Below are 18,429 nucleotides of genomic sequence, written 5' to 3'. Positions count from 1 at the left end.
CTTGAACTCGTACTCCTGTAGCTCCTCCAACCACCTGGCGACCTGCCCCTCTGGCTCCCGGAAAGTCATTAACCACTGGAGGGCTGAGTGGTCAGTCCTTGTAACGAAGGGGAGGCCGCACAGGTAGTACTTGAAGTGTCTGATAGAAAGTACTACTGCCAGGAGCTCCCGGCGGGTGACACAGTAGTTCCGTTCAGCTTTATTAAGCTTCTGGCTGAAGTATGCCACCACTCTCTCTCCCTCCGGCCACGGCTGTGAGAGAACACCCCCCACCCCCACACCACTAGTGTCAGTGTCCAGTATGAAGGGCAGTGCGGGGTCGGGCGGGGCGAGGACCGGAGCCTCGCACAAGGCTTGCTTCAGGCCGAGAAATGCCTCCTGGCACGCCTCGGACCACACATAGTCTCTGTCTTTCTCTAACAGCCGGTATAGGGGCGACGCTATGGTGGCAAAACCCTGCACATGTCTCCTGTAGTACGAGGCCAGGCCGATGAAACTCTTCAACTGACCCTGGTCACGGGGGGTGGGCCACTCCTCCACAGCCCGCACCTTCTCGTCCATGGGGCCGATACCCTCCGCGCCCAACTCGTGCCCTAAGAAAGTCACCTTCCTCCTCATGAAGTGACACTTCTCCGGGTGCAATGTCAGACCTGCCTCCCTCACTCTCTCCAGAACTCCCCTCAGGGACCTCAGGGCTGCCTCGAAGGAGCGGCCATGCACCAGGATGTCGTCCAGGTATACCAGGCACTCCTGGCGAGGGATACCAGCCAGCACTTTGTCCATTAGCCGGGCGAAAGTGGCGGGGGCGTTACAAAGCCCGAAGCTGAGGACCTTGAACTGCCACAGACCCCGGCCAGTGCAGAAAGCCGATTTGGGGCGGGATTCAGGGGAGATGGCCACCTGGTAGTAGCTGCTTTTAAGATCCAATGTGGTGAACCACGAGGACCCTGTGACTAAGTCCAAGGATTCGTCGATGCAAGGGAGGGGGTACGAGTCCTTCGTGGTCACGTCGTTCAGCCGCCTGTAGTCCACACAGAATCGCCAGTCTCCATTCTTCTTTGCGACCATGACCACAGGCGACGCCCAGGGGCTGTCGGACGGCTCAATGAAGTCTGCCTGCAGCAGGTCATCTAAGGCCTTGTCACATGCCTGCTGATGAGCGAGAGGGACGCGGCGTGGGTGGCCCTTGATGGGCCGCTCATGTCCAGTGTCTATCACATGCTGTGCCATGTGAGTCCTCCCCACCTCACTCTCGCTCATTGCAAAGCTGTCCTGGAACTCTCCACAACCCTCCCCCCCGGGACAGCTCTCCTCCACCGTCCCCCCCCCGTAACCGCAGGGAAGGGGCTGGAACTTGTATGCTGTCTAGACCGATGGGGGGGGCAGGAGTGACAGGGGACAGGTGAGGGGACAGGAGCGTTGGGCTATCGGGCAGGGCTATAGCTGCTGACTGGCACCGGGGGTCCCCGGTGGCCATCAGCGTCTCCTCCCCTACCTGGGGAGTCCACACCGGGCAAGGGGGGGAGCTGGGGGGCATGGGGGCGGGTGTAGGGGCAAACACAGGGGCCAGGGGGGACAGCTGTAGGCGGGGGGCGTTGGGCAGGGCCACGGGTGCTGCCGGGGGCTGACCCACCCCAGCAGTAAACATCACAGTCTCCCCCCTTGCTGGGGGAGGGGGGCGGGGTAGGAGGGGGGGTAACCTGGCCACATGAACGGGGGTGTAGGGACGGGGAAGGCAAGGGGAAGGTTCACCGGGGCAGCGAACCGTGGGATATGAGCAAAAGCACGGGGTCGGGGTAGGGTAAGGAGCCAGGGAGGGCGGGGACGACGAGGGGCAGCTTCAGTGTCTGGACAGACCGGGCAGGGGGCAGAGGGCCGGTAGCTAGAGGGCCCATGGCAACTGTAGGACCCCCCGGAAAGTTAAGTGTACCCCTCCCCATGTCCAACAGGCACCCCGTGTCCTGGAGGAAGTCCAGCCCCAGGATGCAGCAGTCCTGCACGTCCGCCACCCACACCAGATGGCGAAAGCGTCTGCCCCCCACACATAACCACAGCAGCCCTTCCCCACCATGGGAGCCTGCTGGGCAGAACGTCCGGTCTCACCAGCGTCACCGATGACCCGGTGTCTACCAGGCCCACAGTAGGCACCCCCTGGACGGAGACAGCGACGTGGCAGGAGCCCCCACCACCGGAGCTCCCACGGACCCACCCCACCACGACAGGTGGAGTACCGCTGTCATCTACTTCAGGCTGATGAGGATGAGAAGGCGGCATGGTGCTGTCCTATACTTCTGGCTGATGAAGATGAGAAGGCGGCATGGTGCTGTCATATACTTCTGGCTGATGAAGATGAGAAGGCGGCATGGTGCTGTCATCTCCTTCTGGGGGGAATGGAGTCTCCCCCTCCCGGCTGTGCTGTCGGGCTCCCCCCGCTGGATGACGGGCCTGGACTGGCGACGTTGGGGCAGCGGTGAGACGAGGGGTCCGCATATCCCCGTTTATGCGGACCCTGAACCTGGCGAGCAGCAGGGCAGTTCCTGCGTATGTGCCCGGGCTGGCCGCACCACCAGCAGACCTGCGGCCCGCGTGGTCCCTGCAGAGTCACCACCCTCAGCAGATCGGTCATCTCCGTCGCCCACGCTGGCGCCTCCTCCCTGGCGGGGCATCCCGACGCCGACCTCACCGCATGGGTGCTCACCTCGTGTCCACTGCTGGCAGCAGCGCTCCGCAGGCTCTCCCTTTCTGTAACTGCCTCCAACGCCTCGAGCAGTGACTTCGGGTGCTAAAGCTGCACCTGCATGCGCAGGTCAGGGGGAGAGATGGCCCCGACAAACAAGTCAGTAGCCAGCTCATTCCGTGCCTCGGCAGGCATGTGACCGTATGCCCGCCCGCACCTGGCTCTCAATGTCATTAGTCAGCCCTCGGAGCGACTCACCAGGCTTCCTGCACTTCCCTCTCAGCATTTTTCAGGAGCGCTGGCTGAGACCACGTTCCAAACCGCCTCTTGAGCGCCCCCCACCAGGGAGTTGTAGCATTGTCGCTGCTCAGGGTCCAGCAACAGGAGGCATGAAAGAGCATCTCCCTCCAGACACAAAGCCAACTGCAGTGCTTTGTCCCTCACTGTCCACCTTCTAGCATCTGTTAACAGTTCGAATTGGGCATGGAATGCTTCCCAATCCGAGCCCCCAGTGTATTTGGGCGTCTTCACCGAGCCAGCAGACGGTGGCGCGTCGGCGTCGCCATGGCAACCGCTGGGCGCGGTAAAATTGGCGGGAGACATGTTACCCCTGCCGGCCCCCGCAGCGTGTCCTCCCCGGTGGTTATGGTTAATCATCCACGCTGGGGGGGCTTCCTCTAGCCGCGGCATGTCCATCCCTCCCGGTATCCCGTACGCAGCCACGTCCTGTGGCTCCACTTTTATCTTCACCCCAACGGAGCTATCCATGCTAACCGGCTCGCCTAGCTAACTCACTGACTGAAGCTAACTAGCTAGCACCCGACAAACACAACGTCTCCTTACCGACAAAGTCTCTTTTTATTTATTTGTTTACTTCTGACACCAGTGTAACGATCCCAGGAAGTGGAGGCTGAGACGTAATCCACCGTTATGTTCTTTCTTTATTATAATCTCTCACATAGTACAACCAGGGTCACGTAGCCACACGTTATTCTCAAGGCAGAGACACACACAACAACAAGGTCACGTCACTTCCTGTACTAGTCCCGGAAAGGCCCTATCATTGGCTGACAACCCTTAAAGTGCCATACACACACACAGAGTCCGCAGCGGGCCGCTACAATATATATATATATATGTTACAGTATGATTGGAGAACCAGGACGATTGAAGAAAGCGCGCTCGTTTTTACCACCCACCCAGCAATTCTGTAGAAGCAACACTAGAGGGAGCCACAAGCCAGGCTTGTGCACAAACATATATGGCCACGACCACACATACACACACACACACACACAAGCGCACACACACGCGCACGCGCTCATGCTTTTTTTGGTTTATTGAAAGCAGGACTGTTAAGATACTTTTATTGTGTTCTGGCTTTTGTTTTACTTTCTCCCTGACACACACACACACACACACACACACACACACACACAGTGATCCATGAAAAGAACTATTCTGCAGGGGTGAAAGTGGCTGAGTTTTCTTGCCGGAACTGTGAGGCCGCGCGGCCGGGGGAGTGCGTTTCTGGGAGTGCGTTTTTTTGCGGTTCTGGGCGGATTGGGTCCGTTTTTTCCGCGGTTCTGGGCGGATTGGGTTCGTTTTTTTTCTCCAGTTTTTGGTTTCTTTATTTTGGTTTTAGGGTTAGGATTAGGAGTTAGGTTAGGGTTATGTTATTTAATTCATATTTTTGCCTGATTTTACCAATTTATTATCACAAAAAAAAAATTCTGCCTAATAAAATATTCAAACAAAATGGGTTTATACTAATGTAAAAAATGTGGTTATATGGCGGATTTGGGAGGGTTCTTTCTGTGTTTTGGGAGGGTTCCAAATGTTTTGGGGGGCCCAAAACTCGTAAAATGCATAGATTTTGCCACAGTTATACCTATAAGTTATAGGTATAACCATAGGCTTTTTTCCTCATTCATGCATCCCTGAAGATCAATTTCTTAATGCCTGGTATGGTAAATGACAAGCACATGATATCATGCATAGAAAATAGTTTATTTAAACCAAATTGTGTGTGTAGAGTACCATAGAATAATCTCTTAATGTTGACACAAAACTTCAATATCAATCTAACTCAACAGTTACTTCTAACTCAACACAGTTAACTCAATTAAATTAAATGGTACCACAGATTGTTAATCTTAACACAGAACTTCAATATCAAACTATGAAATTAAATTAAATTAAATAGAAATTAAATACAATTAACCAACATAAATTAAGAACATAAGGCAAAATGTCTCTTGCAATGTGCACATTAAAATTGAAGATCTTCTGAAGATAACTTAAACATTGACTTTTTTTAATTAAAAGGAAATAAGTAAATAACATAAATTAACAAAAATAAGTCCAAATGTCTCTTGCAATATGCACATTAAAATGGAAGATCTTCTGAAGATAACTTAAACATTGACCTTTTTAAATTAAAAGGAAATAAGTAAATAACATAAATTAACAAAAAGAAGTCCAAATGTCTCTTGCAATATGCACATTAAAATGGAAGATCTTCTGAAGATAACTTAAACATTGACTTTTTTAAATTAAAAGGAAATAAGAAAATAACATAAATTAACAAAAATAAGTCCAAATGTCTCTTGCAATATGCACATTAAAATGGAAGATCTTCTGAAGATAACTTAAACATTGACTTTTTTAAATTAAAAGGAAATAAGTAGATAACATAAATAAGTCCAAATGTTTCTTGCAATGTGCACATTAAAATCTTCTGAAGATCATTTCCCCATCAAAGCAAATAAAATAAAATAAAAATAAGCACAAATTCAACAGCTTTTTCTGTGTATGGGGTAGAGAGAAGTGGTGTAGAAAATGAGAACACTTAGTTTACTGTCATGCTTATATGTTTACCCATTGGTGCTGTTTTTGGAAACAAAAAGATGTTGAGAATGGAAGCTGAACACTTAAAACGTTCCCCACAGAGGCTTAAAGTAGTTATCCTCTTCTGATTCACTGCGAGCCATGCAACCCGTTGAGTGGGCTGCTCTTCTTCCTTGGCCCAGCCAAGTCCTCACATAAGGCATTGGATCCCACTGTTTGCATGGTGGTCCCACAGTGCTGATGAAGAGGAGGCTTGCTGCATTTTTTGTTAACAATTTGCTTCTATGGTCAGTTATGATATTGTTCATTGAGCTGAACCCCCGCTCACAATCAGCATTGCTTGCAGACAGTGGCCCTCATTTATCAACGCAGCGTATAAACCGGCTTATATTTTTCCATATATTCGGCGTACACCAACGTCAAAGTCACATTTATCAACGGATCCTACACAGCCAATCCTGGCGTACATCAGGTCGGAGCTTTGATAAATCTCACGTCTGAAAACGAGCGTCATTTAAATAACACGCCCTTAAATATTCTCAAAACGCCCCGATTTTACGACATGAAGAAGAATCAGAATACGACCAAAGACATCAAAAGCCAATAAGAAAGAGTTTCCCCCGATCGCCTCGCCTCGCTGCCTGTCAAGTCACACACACACGCACACGCACACGCCTCACCTCTCTCTCTCTCTCTCTCTCACTCACACACACACACACACACACACACACACACACACACGCCCAACTGTGTCTTTCATGTAATCCGTAGCGGTACAATCTTTGTCACTTAGGCTTGTAGCCTACATGAATGACATATTATGATACCAATCACATCGCCATGAATGGAATACGTTTGTATATTAATTTATTTAACCCATACCGAGCAGTGCACAAGCAGTCATGTAGGATATTCCCCGTGAGACTCGGACGGGCGGCAGTCATTCCGCGGCAGTGATTCCGCCACGTTAATAAGAGATTGGAGCGTCGGGTTTATATCCTTAACCCAGCCAGGTTGTAGACTTCGTAACTCTCTATGACATAACTCCATAACATAGGACAAGTTACTGTAAGTTTGTACACCTCACTGTCCATGAAAAGATCGTCGGCAGTCCCGACCGCGGGACTCCCGAGTCCCGACGCAAAAGCGCTCGTATATTTTGAAAATAGCAGATCTACAAGCTCACAACGCGTCGCGATGCGACCCGTTTTTGAGCTTGCAGATCTGCTATTTTAAAATAGCCAATGCAACTGAATGACTGTTAAAGCAGTTTGTTTAAATTACTTTATAAAATGTTATATTTTCACAGGGATTAATTATTAGTGTGTAGATATACATTTAGGAGTGGATTATGTGTCCAGATGCCTGTCAGACAGTCAGACAATGCTGCTCCGCAGGTCTAGAATGGAATAAACGGGCGCAGCCAACGTCAACAACTGGTCTCGACCAGACGTGAGATCTCAGTGTACGGTAGGATGAAGCCCACGTCAGGATATATTGATAAATGCCGAAAGGTGCGGTGATCTCGCTCTACGCCCATTATTTGGGCTGCACCGCGTTGATAAATGAGGGCCAGTGTGTCCACTGCCATGAGCAACTTCTTCATCTGGTTGGGAATGCTTCTTCCTCCACTTGCCTTGTACTCAGTGAACCCAAGGTGGGCTTCATGTTCACTCACATGTAGGGTACGGCACAAAGCCCTCACCTCATCTTCTCCAAATCGAGGATTTTCGTGGTCCCATGTGTCAGGGTTGAGAACAGCCATTTGATTGATAAGGCTATTGTAAGCCTCCTTTCGGTTTGCTGCGACACTGGCCTGTGCTCTGTTTGCTGTGGTTGTGAACAGTCTTTCTTTCATATTGTCTGCCACTGCTTGGATGAACTGAGCAGACTTAATGATAGGACTCCTGCCAACTCTTAACTGCTCTCCCTTGAACTCCATTGCTTCCTCTGCCTGGCTGGCCTCAACTGCATGTGGTCCTGGGTACGTATTGAGGCTTTCTATTCGTTTGACATACGCTGTCATGATGTCATGTGCCTTTGGTAGAGTGATCTTCCTATTCTGCAGAATTTCAGACAAGTTCTTGAGTTCAGTCAGAACATCTACCATTATTGCAAGGCTTTTCACAAAGTTGATGGAGCACAACTTAGAAAGAAGACCTTTGAATTTGGCCCTCTCTCTGCCGTCCCTTGTACCATCCTCTGATGCCTCACTGAAGTGTTGTGCCAAGGCTGGAAAAGAGTCCCAAACTGCAGAGACGGCCCTGAAGGAAGAGGCTACCCAGCGGACACTGAACACTCGTCCAATCCTCCTCAGGGTGATGTGTAGGCTGTGAGCACATTCACTCAGCTCCCGTGTGTTTTTTGGTGACTGGCTATATAAAGAATACAGGCAGTCAAGGAAGGACTGGAAGTCTTTGGTTCCCCCTGTCACATCCAGTGCCTGGTCCACAGCTAGCTCCAGTCTGTGATTAAGGCAGTGCCAAAGTACAATGCCTGGGAAATCATCCTGGAGCAACTTCCCAACACCTGACTTCACTCCCAGCATTACACTGGCCCCATCACTGCAAAATCCAATGAAGACTTCCTGCAGCAACTCAATGGTGAAGCCATTCTTCAACAAACAATCCATGAGCTTTTCCTTGATGTGAGCAGCACACAGACTATCCAGCTCAACCAGGTCCAGTGGAAAGGCAATGGGCGCTGTGTCTCCATCAACACTAGCCTTCAGAAACACAATTAGTGTTGATTTGTGCCCAACAGTGGTTGACTCATCAGCCAATACTGTGATCTTACTCCTCGTGTCTTTTATCTTGTTCAGAAGTCCCTGTTTCATTTGTGATGACACATGATTAATTATATCAACACAGACAGTTTTGCTGTGCAAAACACGCCCTAAATCAGAGGAGTTAGCCTTCTGCAGGTCTATCAGACTTTCAAAGTCTGTGAAAGGCTTGTTGTTCTTGGCCACATAATATGCTGTCCTGAATACCTTGGCAGTAGACTCAAATGCAGACTGCTGACTTCTGGCATTCATGTTGAGAAGTGTGTCTTTCTTTGCTGTCTCAAGAATTTTGATTGCATCATTATGTGCTGTGGAGTCCTTGTGTTCTTTCATTTTTTTGCGCAGTGATGAAAGCTGGGATTCCCTTGAATTACCATTTGGGCCTATTTTTCCCTCAGCCCACTGAACAGCAATATTGACACCACGGGATGCTTGGACACCCAGATGCTTCACATCATGGCAGGAGGTACAGCCTAGCTTTCCATTGTGAGCGTACAGCCATTTATTTTTGGACCTGAACTCTTCATATTGTTCACGTTTCCATACAGAAGGGTAAGCAGGGCTAGCAGCATCACCTGTGCTTGCTTCTGGTGGTCCTGCTGTCACTTCTTCTGGGAGGGTCTCTTCCTCTTCCTCCTCCTCCCCCTGTGTCTCAACCTGCTCTGGATCTTCATACCTGGGCAGTGGTGTAAAGTAACTAATTACATTTACTCAAGTACTGTACTTTAGTAAAATGTTTAGGTACTTTTACTTTACTGGAGTATTTCCAATTGTCTATACTTTTACTTTACTCCACTACATCTCAGAGGCAAATATTGTACTTTTACTCCACTACAATTATTTGAAAACTTTAGTTACTTTGCAGATATACATTATTACATTATAAATCATACATTAATCCCTTTAGCCCTATTTTATACCTAGGCTATTTGAAAATAGCCGATCTACAAGCTCCACAAGCTTGTAGATTTGCTATTTTCAAACATTTTAGTAGTTTTACTTTTGGTACTTTAAGTACATTTTGATACCAATACTTTTGTACTTTCACTCAAGTAAATTTTCAATTCCAAACTTTTAACAGAGTGCTTTACATACATACATTGCAGTATTGATACTTTTACTTAAGTAATTGAGTACTTTTCCCACCACTGTACCTGGGCGTTGTTGTTCTACAAACTTTGTTTTTAACCACATTGTCAGCTTCTTCAACTCTGTCTTCTTTTCTCTTAAACATCTCAGTTAGTTTTCGTTGCATTGTGCTTCATTTATTTTTAAAATTGCATTCTTCATCAAAACAGTGTTTATTTCCCCTCGCGTTTCTTTTCTTTTCTTTTTTTCTCCAGAAAAGACGTGTTGATACTGTTGAACCAATCAGAACTAACTATGCTAGTCTGTCAGCCAACCAGAAACATGTTTTGAACATTGGTGGGATTTAATTCGTCGTAAAGCCCGCCTTCTTTATCCGGTAATTTGCACATACACACATAGGCACGGACAACGGCCGTTTCCGTATCCGTTTTATACCGAATCTCCAAGCTGCAAAGTGAATTGATCCCAGTCCCAGTTTCGTTTCGCTGGGGAGAAGAGGAGACGCTTCTCCTCTCGGCTCCGTAAAATAAATAAACACTGTGTTAAAATAGCACGGATTAAGCTGACACAAACACACAGTGGAACAATTCAAAAGCACTTTATTAGAAAATGTAATAATTGTGTATGTTAATCTGACGTTAGTAGATTATGTTTTCTTCTTGAACATGGCCATGGGTCTGTGGCAGGTTATTTAACTCTTTGACTGCCAGAGTATTTTCATAAAGTACTCCCCCAGTGCCAGCAATTTTCGTGTTTTTTTATTTTGAATTTTTCTCATGAAAATAATTTAAGGGGACATAATGTAAAGACCCAGCACAATTCCGCCACCAGAGAGCAGCACATGACAGCGTGATCATGTCGTTGGGTCTCTCTCACCCTTCTTCATAGATTAGACAAGGAAAAACATGAAAACGGATGTGACGTCACCCAGATTGTTTTGATCAGCGAAAATTACGTTGTGATGCACGACGGCGATGACTGATCGTCACCCAGACCATAGATTATAGAAGAGAAGCTGTCCGTTTGTCCGTTATACCGTGTGAAAACCCGTTTATTTACCTATTTTGGACGAAAATGACTGGGGAAAAAAATCAAAAACCGGAAACGGAATCCAGGCCATGAAACCGGATGCAGATGTCCGTGAAGTAAGTGGAAAACGAGAATAACATTGAATATTAAGCAGCATAGCGCAATCAGAGATTAAACAATGAACGCGCGTCCAGCGCGTCGAGCGCGTCGACGGCCAACTGGACAAAGTAGCACTTGACGCGTTATCGCGTCGTCCGCAGTCAAAGAGTTAATATGGGATTTTCACGACTACCTTCGAATTTTTCTTAACGGAACGGCGTTCCGGCACCTAATCTTTTACCGGAACGCCGTTCCGGACCGTGCCGGCCCACTTTCACCCCTGCTATTCTGTCCCTATCGGTTTACAACTCGAACGGCGCTGTGTCGACTCAGCAGAGCATCGGCCGGTCACGCGCCTCCTCGGCCTCAAGCTCTGCTGAGTCGGCGCGCCTCCGTCATGGACAAGCGTGTGCGTGTGAACGCGTGTTCAGCGTTCCCCTAGCGTAGCTTCCTGGTTGCTATGTGGGGGGGAACAACAAAAGACAGGTCCGCGTCGGTGTCGCATCAAAGCCCCGCCTCGTGGCGCCGCGTTCTCCTTCTCCTCCTCGGAGGAGGAGAAGGAGGACGGTTTATTACGCGAGGCTCGCGAGGAGGAGGAGGAGGAGGAGGAGGCTCCTCCTCCTCCTCCTCGCGAGCCTCGCGTAATAAACCCCCGCCTCGCAGCGCCGCGTCCTCCTTCTCCTCCTCCTCGCGAGCCTCGCTAATAAACCCTGTCTCGAAAAGCCCCGCCTCGCCCCGAAGCCCCGTGCCTAAAAACGAGCGCTCTGTCTTCAATCGTACTGGTTCTCCAATCGTACTGTGACATATATATATATATATATATATATATGTATACACACACACACACACACACACACACACACACACACACACACACACACACACACACACACACAGACACAGAATAGTTTGAGAGCATTTATAAATATCAGATAATGAATAAATGACTCCAGTTAATCATAGGGCATTGTTATTTCTGCATACTGCTATCTGTCTCTCTCAGTTTGACCAACAGCCAGATGTAATCAAGGTAAAAGCCTTTGATCAGGCAGGCTGCATTGTCAAAGGACTGTGAATCAGAACGTTGTGCTCTATGAAAGAGAGGGTATTGTTGTCATGTCACAGCTCTAACTCATTACATTTATGTGTTTTAGTATCAAAATATTAGTGAGACTCCATCATCTTGCATCATGCTGGAAGGATGATGTTTCTCAGGGATCCTTATTCAATGAAATGCTCTCATCATGTCTTGTTTTCTCACTCTTGTGATCTTATTTGAAGATTATAAGTACGTTTTGCCATAACATCATATAGTATATACACAGTAGATACCAGTGGTGTAAAAATAACTAAGTACATTTACTCAAGTACTGTACTTAAGTACAATTTTGAGGTATTATTTACTTATTTCCAGTTTTCAGTAATTTTACTTCTCCTCCACTACATCTCAGAAGAAAACTTTAGTTACTAGTTACTTTGTAGACTATTTGTAGATTATTATTGCAAAACATACGCTAACCACTTCAGCCCTATATATATCGGCCATTTGAAAATAGCAGCTGACAAGCTCACAATGTGTCTCATTGCAACGCATAGTGAGCAGGTAGATCTGCTATTTTCAAACGATATTTCCAAACATTTTGAACTTCTGAAATGGGACATTATTTTTTGATTGATTGAAATTTGTATTAGGCAAAAGAATGTAAAACAACACAGTTACATTTATAATGCTTTTGTGAATTAATTTCATAGACATATATAGTAGCAACCAAACAGTTCAAAAATCAACATAAGAATACAGAGGAAAAAATACATACCACTATGTACAAAAAAGGCATGAGAAAATAAAAAAATATGTACAGAAAAAGGGGAGGGGGGGGGGGGTCGTCTGTCTACAGGGAAACTGGTACTAGCTCCTCTTTAGGCCTCCAGAAAGATGAGTTTTTAGGGCTGTTTTGAATGGGCCCAGCGAACTGCATTTTTTGAGGGATGGGGTTAGACTATTCCATTCCTTGTGTTTTTTTTTGGTTTATTATTTATTAGCATTGCCATGTCCATATTAGGCCTATTCCTGTGAGAGCAACACCTTCAGAGAGTGGACACACCTAGTAGTTGAGTAGACTGTGGATGGCCAATCAGGGACTCATTGTCCACAGCTGAGGAGAGACAGAGCCTTTCTACAGCCATTAATTAACGGGCCATCAGCGGGGCAGTTGGGCCAACAGCTGAGCCAACAATAGCAGATCTACAAGCTCACAACACGTCGCGATGCGACGCGTTGTGAGCTTGTAGATCGGCTATTTTCAAAGAGCCGAGGTATAAAGTTGGGCTAAAGTGGTTAATGTGTGTTTTATGATGTTATAATTTATATCTGCACCCCCCCCCCCACACACACACACTCACACTGAAAAACACTTAGTTTGACTTGGTCCCACAGATAAACCCGAGGCGTTGTGAGCTTGTAGATCAGCCATTTTCACAGTTGTTCCCTCTTTCTTACACTATTTGACAATGTGGCCAATATGTTTGACCAGTTTTTATAGTATAGTTTGTTGATCACTCTTGATGCAGTAATGGTCTTTTTCTTTTCTTTCTTTCTTTTTGTTTGAGGTATTAAAAGGATCTTAAAAGTCCTTAATTTGCCACTTCACTGTCATATGGGGGACCCCCACAAAAAGATATATGGGGACCCCCCCGGGGGTGGTCCTGACCCACAGGTTGAGAACCACTGATATACATTATGAAAACTTTTCTGCTATTTGTCCCAAAGGTTTTATTCAAAGTGAAGTGAAAGCAAAACTTACATAAACAAATATTAATGCCATTTGTTTCAAATGTTTTTCCCAAGCTAACTTTTCCTACTTGGATGTATAACTTTTTTCTGACAGAAAATGCACAATTTGACTGGTTTTGTAAGATAGTTTTCTATAAGTTGCATTGTAACACGGCTCTGTTTACACACGTCTTTATTACGGGGCCAGAGCTCAGCTCTGGACCTGTTTTAATATTGCCTGTATTCTGTTTCTGCCACTTTTCGCAGTTCTGGCTGAACCGTGCTGTCGCTTTTTACGAAACTCGGCCATAGGGTAGATGGCCATGAAAAACTATCAAGAAATAATTCTCACAATCTTTCGTCAAAAGGTGGCGCTATAGCAAAATGCCAACTTTGAACAGGTACAACTCATGCCCTGTTTGACCTACAGCCATGAAACTTGGATACACATATGCGTCTCTTCATGCTGAACAACTTTCACCCTCTGACCTTTGACCTCTGACCTTTAGATCTCCCACCATTTTGAATTATATGAAAAACAGTTAAAACCTATCTCCTCCTGGGATTTATGAGTAATCTGCACGAAACGTTTTACACATAATAATAATAATAAACTTTATTTGTATAGCACCTTTCATGACATGAAATGCAGCTCAAAGTGCTTTACAGAGCAAGAATACAATTACAGTTAGAACCAATTTAACAATAAAGCAAACAAAAATAAAATAAAATAAAATAAAAGCAAAGGCATAAAACAACATTAAAATAGGCAATACAGTGAGGAATTAAAAATCAACCAAAGAATCAGCTAAAAGCAAGAGTGAAGTAATAGGTCTTGAGCTGTGCTTTAAAGCTATCGACAGAGGCTGCCTGTCTTAACCCATTAAGACCTGAGGCGATTCTTTAAAAAAATCTAAATCCTAACAGTTTTTTGAAGAAAATATAAAAAATATTTTTTCACGATTTTTTTTCAAAAATAGCAGATCTACAAGCTCGTAGCGCGGCACTCGGTGCCGCGCTATGAGCTTGTATATCTGCTATTTTTGAATAGCCAAAGGCATCTAAAGTGACACAGAAGCGTTCCAGGTATCAATGGGTTAAGTGTAATGGGAGTTTATTCCACACTGTCGGTCCGTAAAAGCAGAATGCTGCTTCACCGTATTTTTTATATGTCATTGTAGGCACCTCGAGCAGGTCAGCACTTGAAGACCTGAGGGCCCGGTTTGGAACATATCTCTCTAGGCAGTCAGAGAGGTAGGAAGGTGCCAGACCATTTAGAGCTTTATAAACTATTAAAATAATTTTAAAATCAATCCTAAAAACAACCGGGAGCCAGTGTAGTGAAGCTAGAACTGGAGTGATATGTTCTCTCATCCTAGTTTTAGTTAAAATTCTGGCTGCCGCATTTTGAACAAGTTGTAATCTGTCAGTTGTTTTCTTTGGCAGGCCAGAGTAGAGTGCGTTGCAGTAATCAAGCCGAGAGAAAACAAAAGCGTGGATCAGCGTTTTTGCATCGTCTAACGACAGATAGTCTCTAATTCGCGCAATATTTCTAATGAACATGAACTTTGGACCTATGCCGACAAACCTGTGCAAAAGATTTTCCATAAGTGAAAAAATGAAGCTTTAATGAGCCAATGAATATTGCAGTTTTATGACAATTATTCATCTACCCCTAACACATACATGCAGACTCACATTTCTTTGAAACTTTGCGTTAATGTTGAGGGTCATTCCAAATATTACTGAAACCAATCTTACTCCAATTGGTCAAAGGGGGGCGCTATAGCGATGTTTTGAAAGTGCAAACTTTAAACGGGCAAAAGTCATGCCTCGTTTGGCCGACAGCCATTAAACCTGCTTACACATGTGCCTTGACTCATGAGGAACACATGTATCACGTTGACCAGTAAGCTCCGCCCTTAGATTGTCCGCAATTTTGAGCAGTTTGAAAAACACTTAAACCCAGGATTTTTCAGCTATTTGCGTGAAACTGTATCATCTGTGTGATCTCCTTTTTCACAGGTTCTTGTCTGTTGGTCCAATGGCTTCTCCCTTAAACGTGTGCCTCACAACCTGAAGGTTGCCAGTTCAAGCCTCACTTGATGCGGAGTTCATTAAAGTTGCATTGCACACAACATGATTGTGTCAATTAATACATATGCAATTGATAAAGATAACCTGAAATGCTTATTTGAGAGGGTATGAAGTATGTATGACATACTTCATTCTGAAAATAGCCGATCTACAATCTCAAAACCTTTCAGATAGCAACGTTCTTTCTGAGCTTGTAGATCGGCTGCTTTCACTGGTTCACTTTTATCTTCAACAGACAACCTCAGCCTGGACAAAGCTATAGCACTATAGGTAGTGTTGCAGCCTGTCAATTCGAAGGTTGATGGTTCGATTCCTGTTAATGGCAATAGATTGAGATGTCCAATCAATCCATTCTGCTTCCATCTCTCTTCAATCTATTATGTTTCCGTGTCTCTCTCTCTCTATTCCGTCTCTCTCTCTCTCTCTCTCTCTCTCTCTCTCTCTCTCTCTCTCTCTCTCTCTCTCTCTCTCTCTCTCTCTCTCTCTCTCTCTCTCTCTCTCTCTCTCTCTCTCTCTCTCTCATTCACCAGGTCAGGTCTGTTGTTCCAATGGCTTCTCGCTTAAGTGTGTGCCTTAAAACCTCAAGGTTGCCAGTTCAAGCCTCACTTGATGCAGACTTCATTTAAGTTGCATTGCACACAACATGATTGTTGCGAACGCGGAAGGAGGCCTCCGACCAAGTGGAGCTTACTATATCACCGTGCTTGGGTTGTGTGTCTGTCCCTTATTTATGGTCTTTCCGTGTGTGTTCACGCTCTCATTGGCTCGCGCCCCCATGTGACTCGAAAATCCGTGCTGAAATGCCAGCAGCTGCACTGCCTGTATACAGCCGGCAGAGTGCGGCAGAGTGCACTACTACAGTGTGGTTGAAATATAGCAGCCTCAGTCAATGTGCGTTCGCTTCCAGCGTTCGCGCGTCTTACTTGTGTCAATTAATGCAAGTGCAATTGTTAAAGATAACCTGAAATGCTTATTTGAGAGTATGTCTTTTCAATGTATGACATACTTCATTCTGAAAATAGCCGATCTACAATCTCAAAACTTCTCAGATAGCAACGTGTTTCTGAGCTTGTAGATCGGCTGCTTTCACTGGTTCACTTTTATCTTCAACAGACAACCTCAGCCTGGACAAAGCTATAGCACTATAGGTAGTGTTGCAGCCTGTAAATTCAAAGGTTGATGGTTCGATTCCTGTTAATGGCAATAGATTGAGATGTCCAATCAATCCATTCTGCTTTCTTCAATCTATTATGTCTCTCTCTCTCTCTCTCTCTCTCTCTCTCTCTCTCTCTCTCTCTCTCTCTCTCTCTAATATATAGGTAATTGTGATTTATTACATGTCAGTGATTAAACTTCTCCTTGAGGTCTTCATCATAGTATCGCTATAAATAGTACCTGGATTGATCGTTTTTCCGTTCTCTGTCTCTCTCTGTCTCTCTCTCTCTCTCTCTGTCTAGGGGACTAATGCCACGGACTCTAGACAGTCAAATCACCTTAGAAAAGACTCCAAGCTACTTTGTCACCAGAGAGGCACCTAGACGCATCTCCAGCATGTCCCACGAGACCAAGCTGATTGTTGTGGTGCGTAACCCGGTCACTAGAGCCATCTCCGACTACACACAGACTCGGTCCAAGAAGCCCGACCTCCCTGCATTTGAGGAACTGGCCTTTAAGAACAGGAGTTCAGGCCTTGTTGACACTTCCTGGAACGCCATCCGGATCGGGATGTACATCCTGCACTTGGAGAACTGGCTTCAGTACTTCCGCCTCTCGCAGATGCACTTTGTGAGCGGAGAGCGGCTGATCACAGACCCGGCGGGGGAGCTGGCCCGCGTGCAAGACTTTTTGGGAATCAAGCGCATCATCACGGACAAGCACTTCTACTTCAACAGAACCAAAGGCTTCCCCTGCCTGAAGAAGCCAGAGAGCAGTGGTCAGCCACGCTGCCTCGGCAAGTCCAAGGGCAGGACTCACGTGCAGATGGACCAGGAGGTCATTGAGCAGCTGCGAGACTTTTACAGGCCTTTCAATGTCAAATTCTATGAGACAGTGGGGCATGACTTCAGGTGGGATTGAATACGTCGCATACTATATCACGATTGCTGCTTTGGTAAAGTCACTGGTTCTTTCATGGCCTGACACGATTAATGTCTGAATTCAAGTGACGCTACCGTCACAAGATGAACTGTCAGGGTGAGGTTATTGAGTTGTGTATAAATAGTGAAGCTTGTTCTGAACTAATCAATCAGTCGGACACACAATGTATCCTCATATGCTTAGTTTTCTCCGCCAGGCCAAAGGCCAGGGACTGTGTGTGTGTGTGTGTGTGTGTGTGTGTGTGTGTGTGTGTGTGTGTGTGTGTGTGTGTGTGTGTGTGTGTGTGTGTGTGTGTGTGTGTGTGTGTGTGTGTGTGTGTGTGTGTGTGTGTGTGTGTGTGTGTGTGTGTGTGTGCGTGCGGAAAACACCATATATCTTATATATACCCAAATTTGAACATTGTTGTTGGGTCCTGTCTAGGGTGCACCTCCAAAAGCACTTTCACTTCTGAGGGGGTCATGACTCAAAACCCACAACTCACACAGCCCTGAGAAGGCCACATGGCCTGGCAGAGATATGCGCTCCGAGGAGTGCACCTTCCGCTTTTGTCACTCCACTAAAGACAAAGTAGGCTACTACCAAAAGAAATCAATCACTTTGGTAGAAACATACACAGAAATGTTTTCATATAGCAAATTATCATGCTACAGTATATGCGTTCATGAGCAGCCAGCGCTCAGTAATTAACAACCACAAAACATCAGTAGATCTGTAATAAACATTGCTTATTATATTCATCAGAACCAGTGACCATAGTCTTCATATACTGTAAAGAGGCTGTACAATGTCAAATAAGTGAATAAAAACGTTGTCTGCTTTGAAAATGAGAATGTAGGCTACTGTGCTCAGCTCCTTATTGTTTACATAAGCTCACAGCCAAAAGTGATATGTTTACTGAATACATACAGCTAACATGAAATCATTCTAATGAGT

The 18,429-nt window shown here is 45.9% G+C and overlaps 1 protein-coding gene across 1 annotated transcript; it reads left to right on the top strand.

The window, feature by feature from the left end:
• Positions 1-16,863: 16,863 nt before the first annotated feature.
• LOC308099289 (heparan sulfate glucosamine 3-O-sulfotransferase 2-like) lies at positions 16,864-17,475 on the top strand (the record flags this gene model as incomplete). The annotated part of the gene is made up of 1 exon (XM_080447996.1): positions 16,864-17,475. One exon carries the CDS (start codon positions 16,864-16,866, stop codon positions 17,473-17,475), a length of 612 nt encoding a protein of 203 aa, XP_080304122.1.
• Positions 17,476-18,429: the final 954 nt, after the last annotated feature.

Source organism: Gymnoscopelus braueri (assembly GCF_963280865.1).
Source record: "Gymnoscopelus braueri genome assembly, chromosome: 13".
Taxonomy (NCBI): Eukaryota; Metazoa; Chordata; class Actinopteri; order Myctophiformes; family Myctophidae; genus Gymnoscopelus; species Gymnoscopelus braueri.
This window is presented reverse-complemented; position numbering and strand designations above follow the sequence as displayed.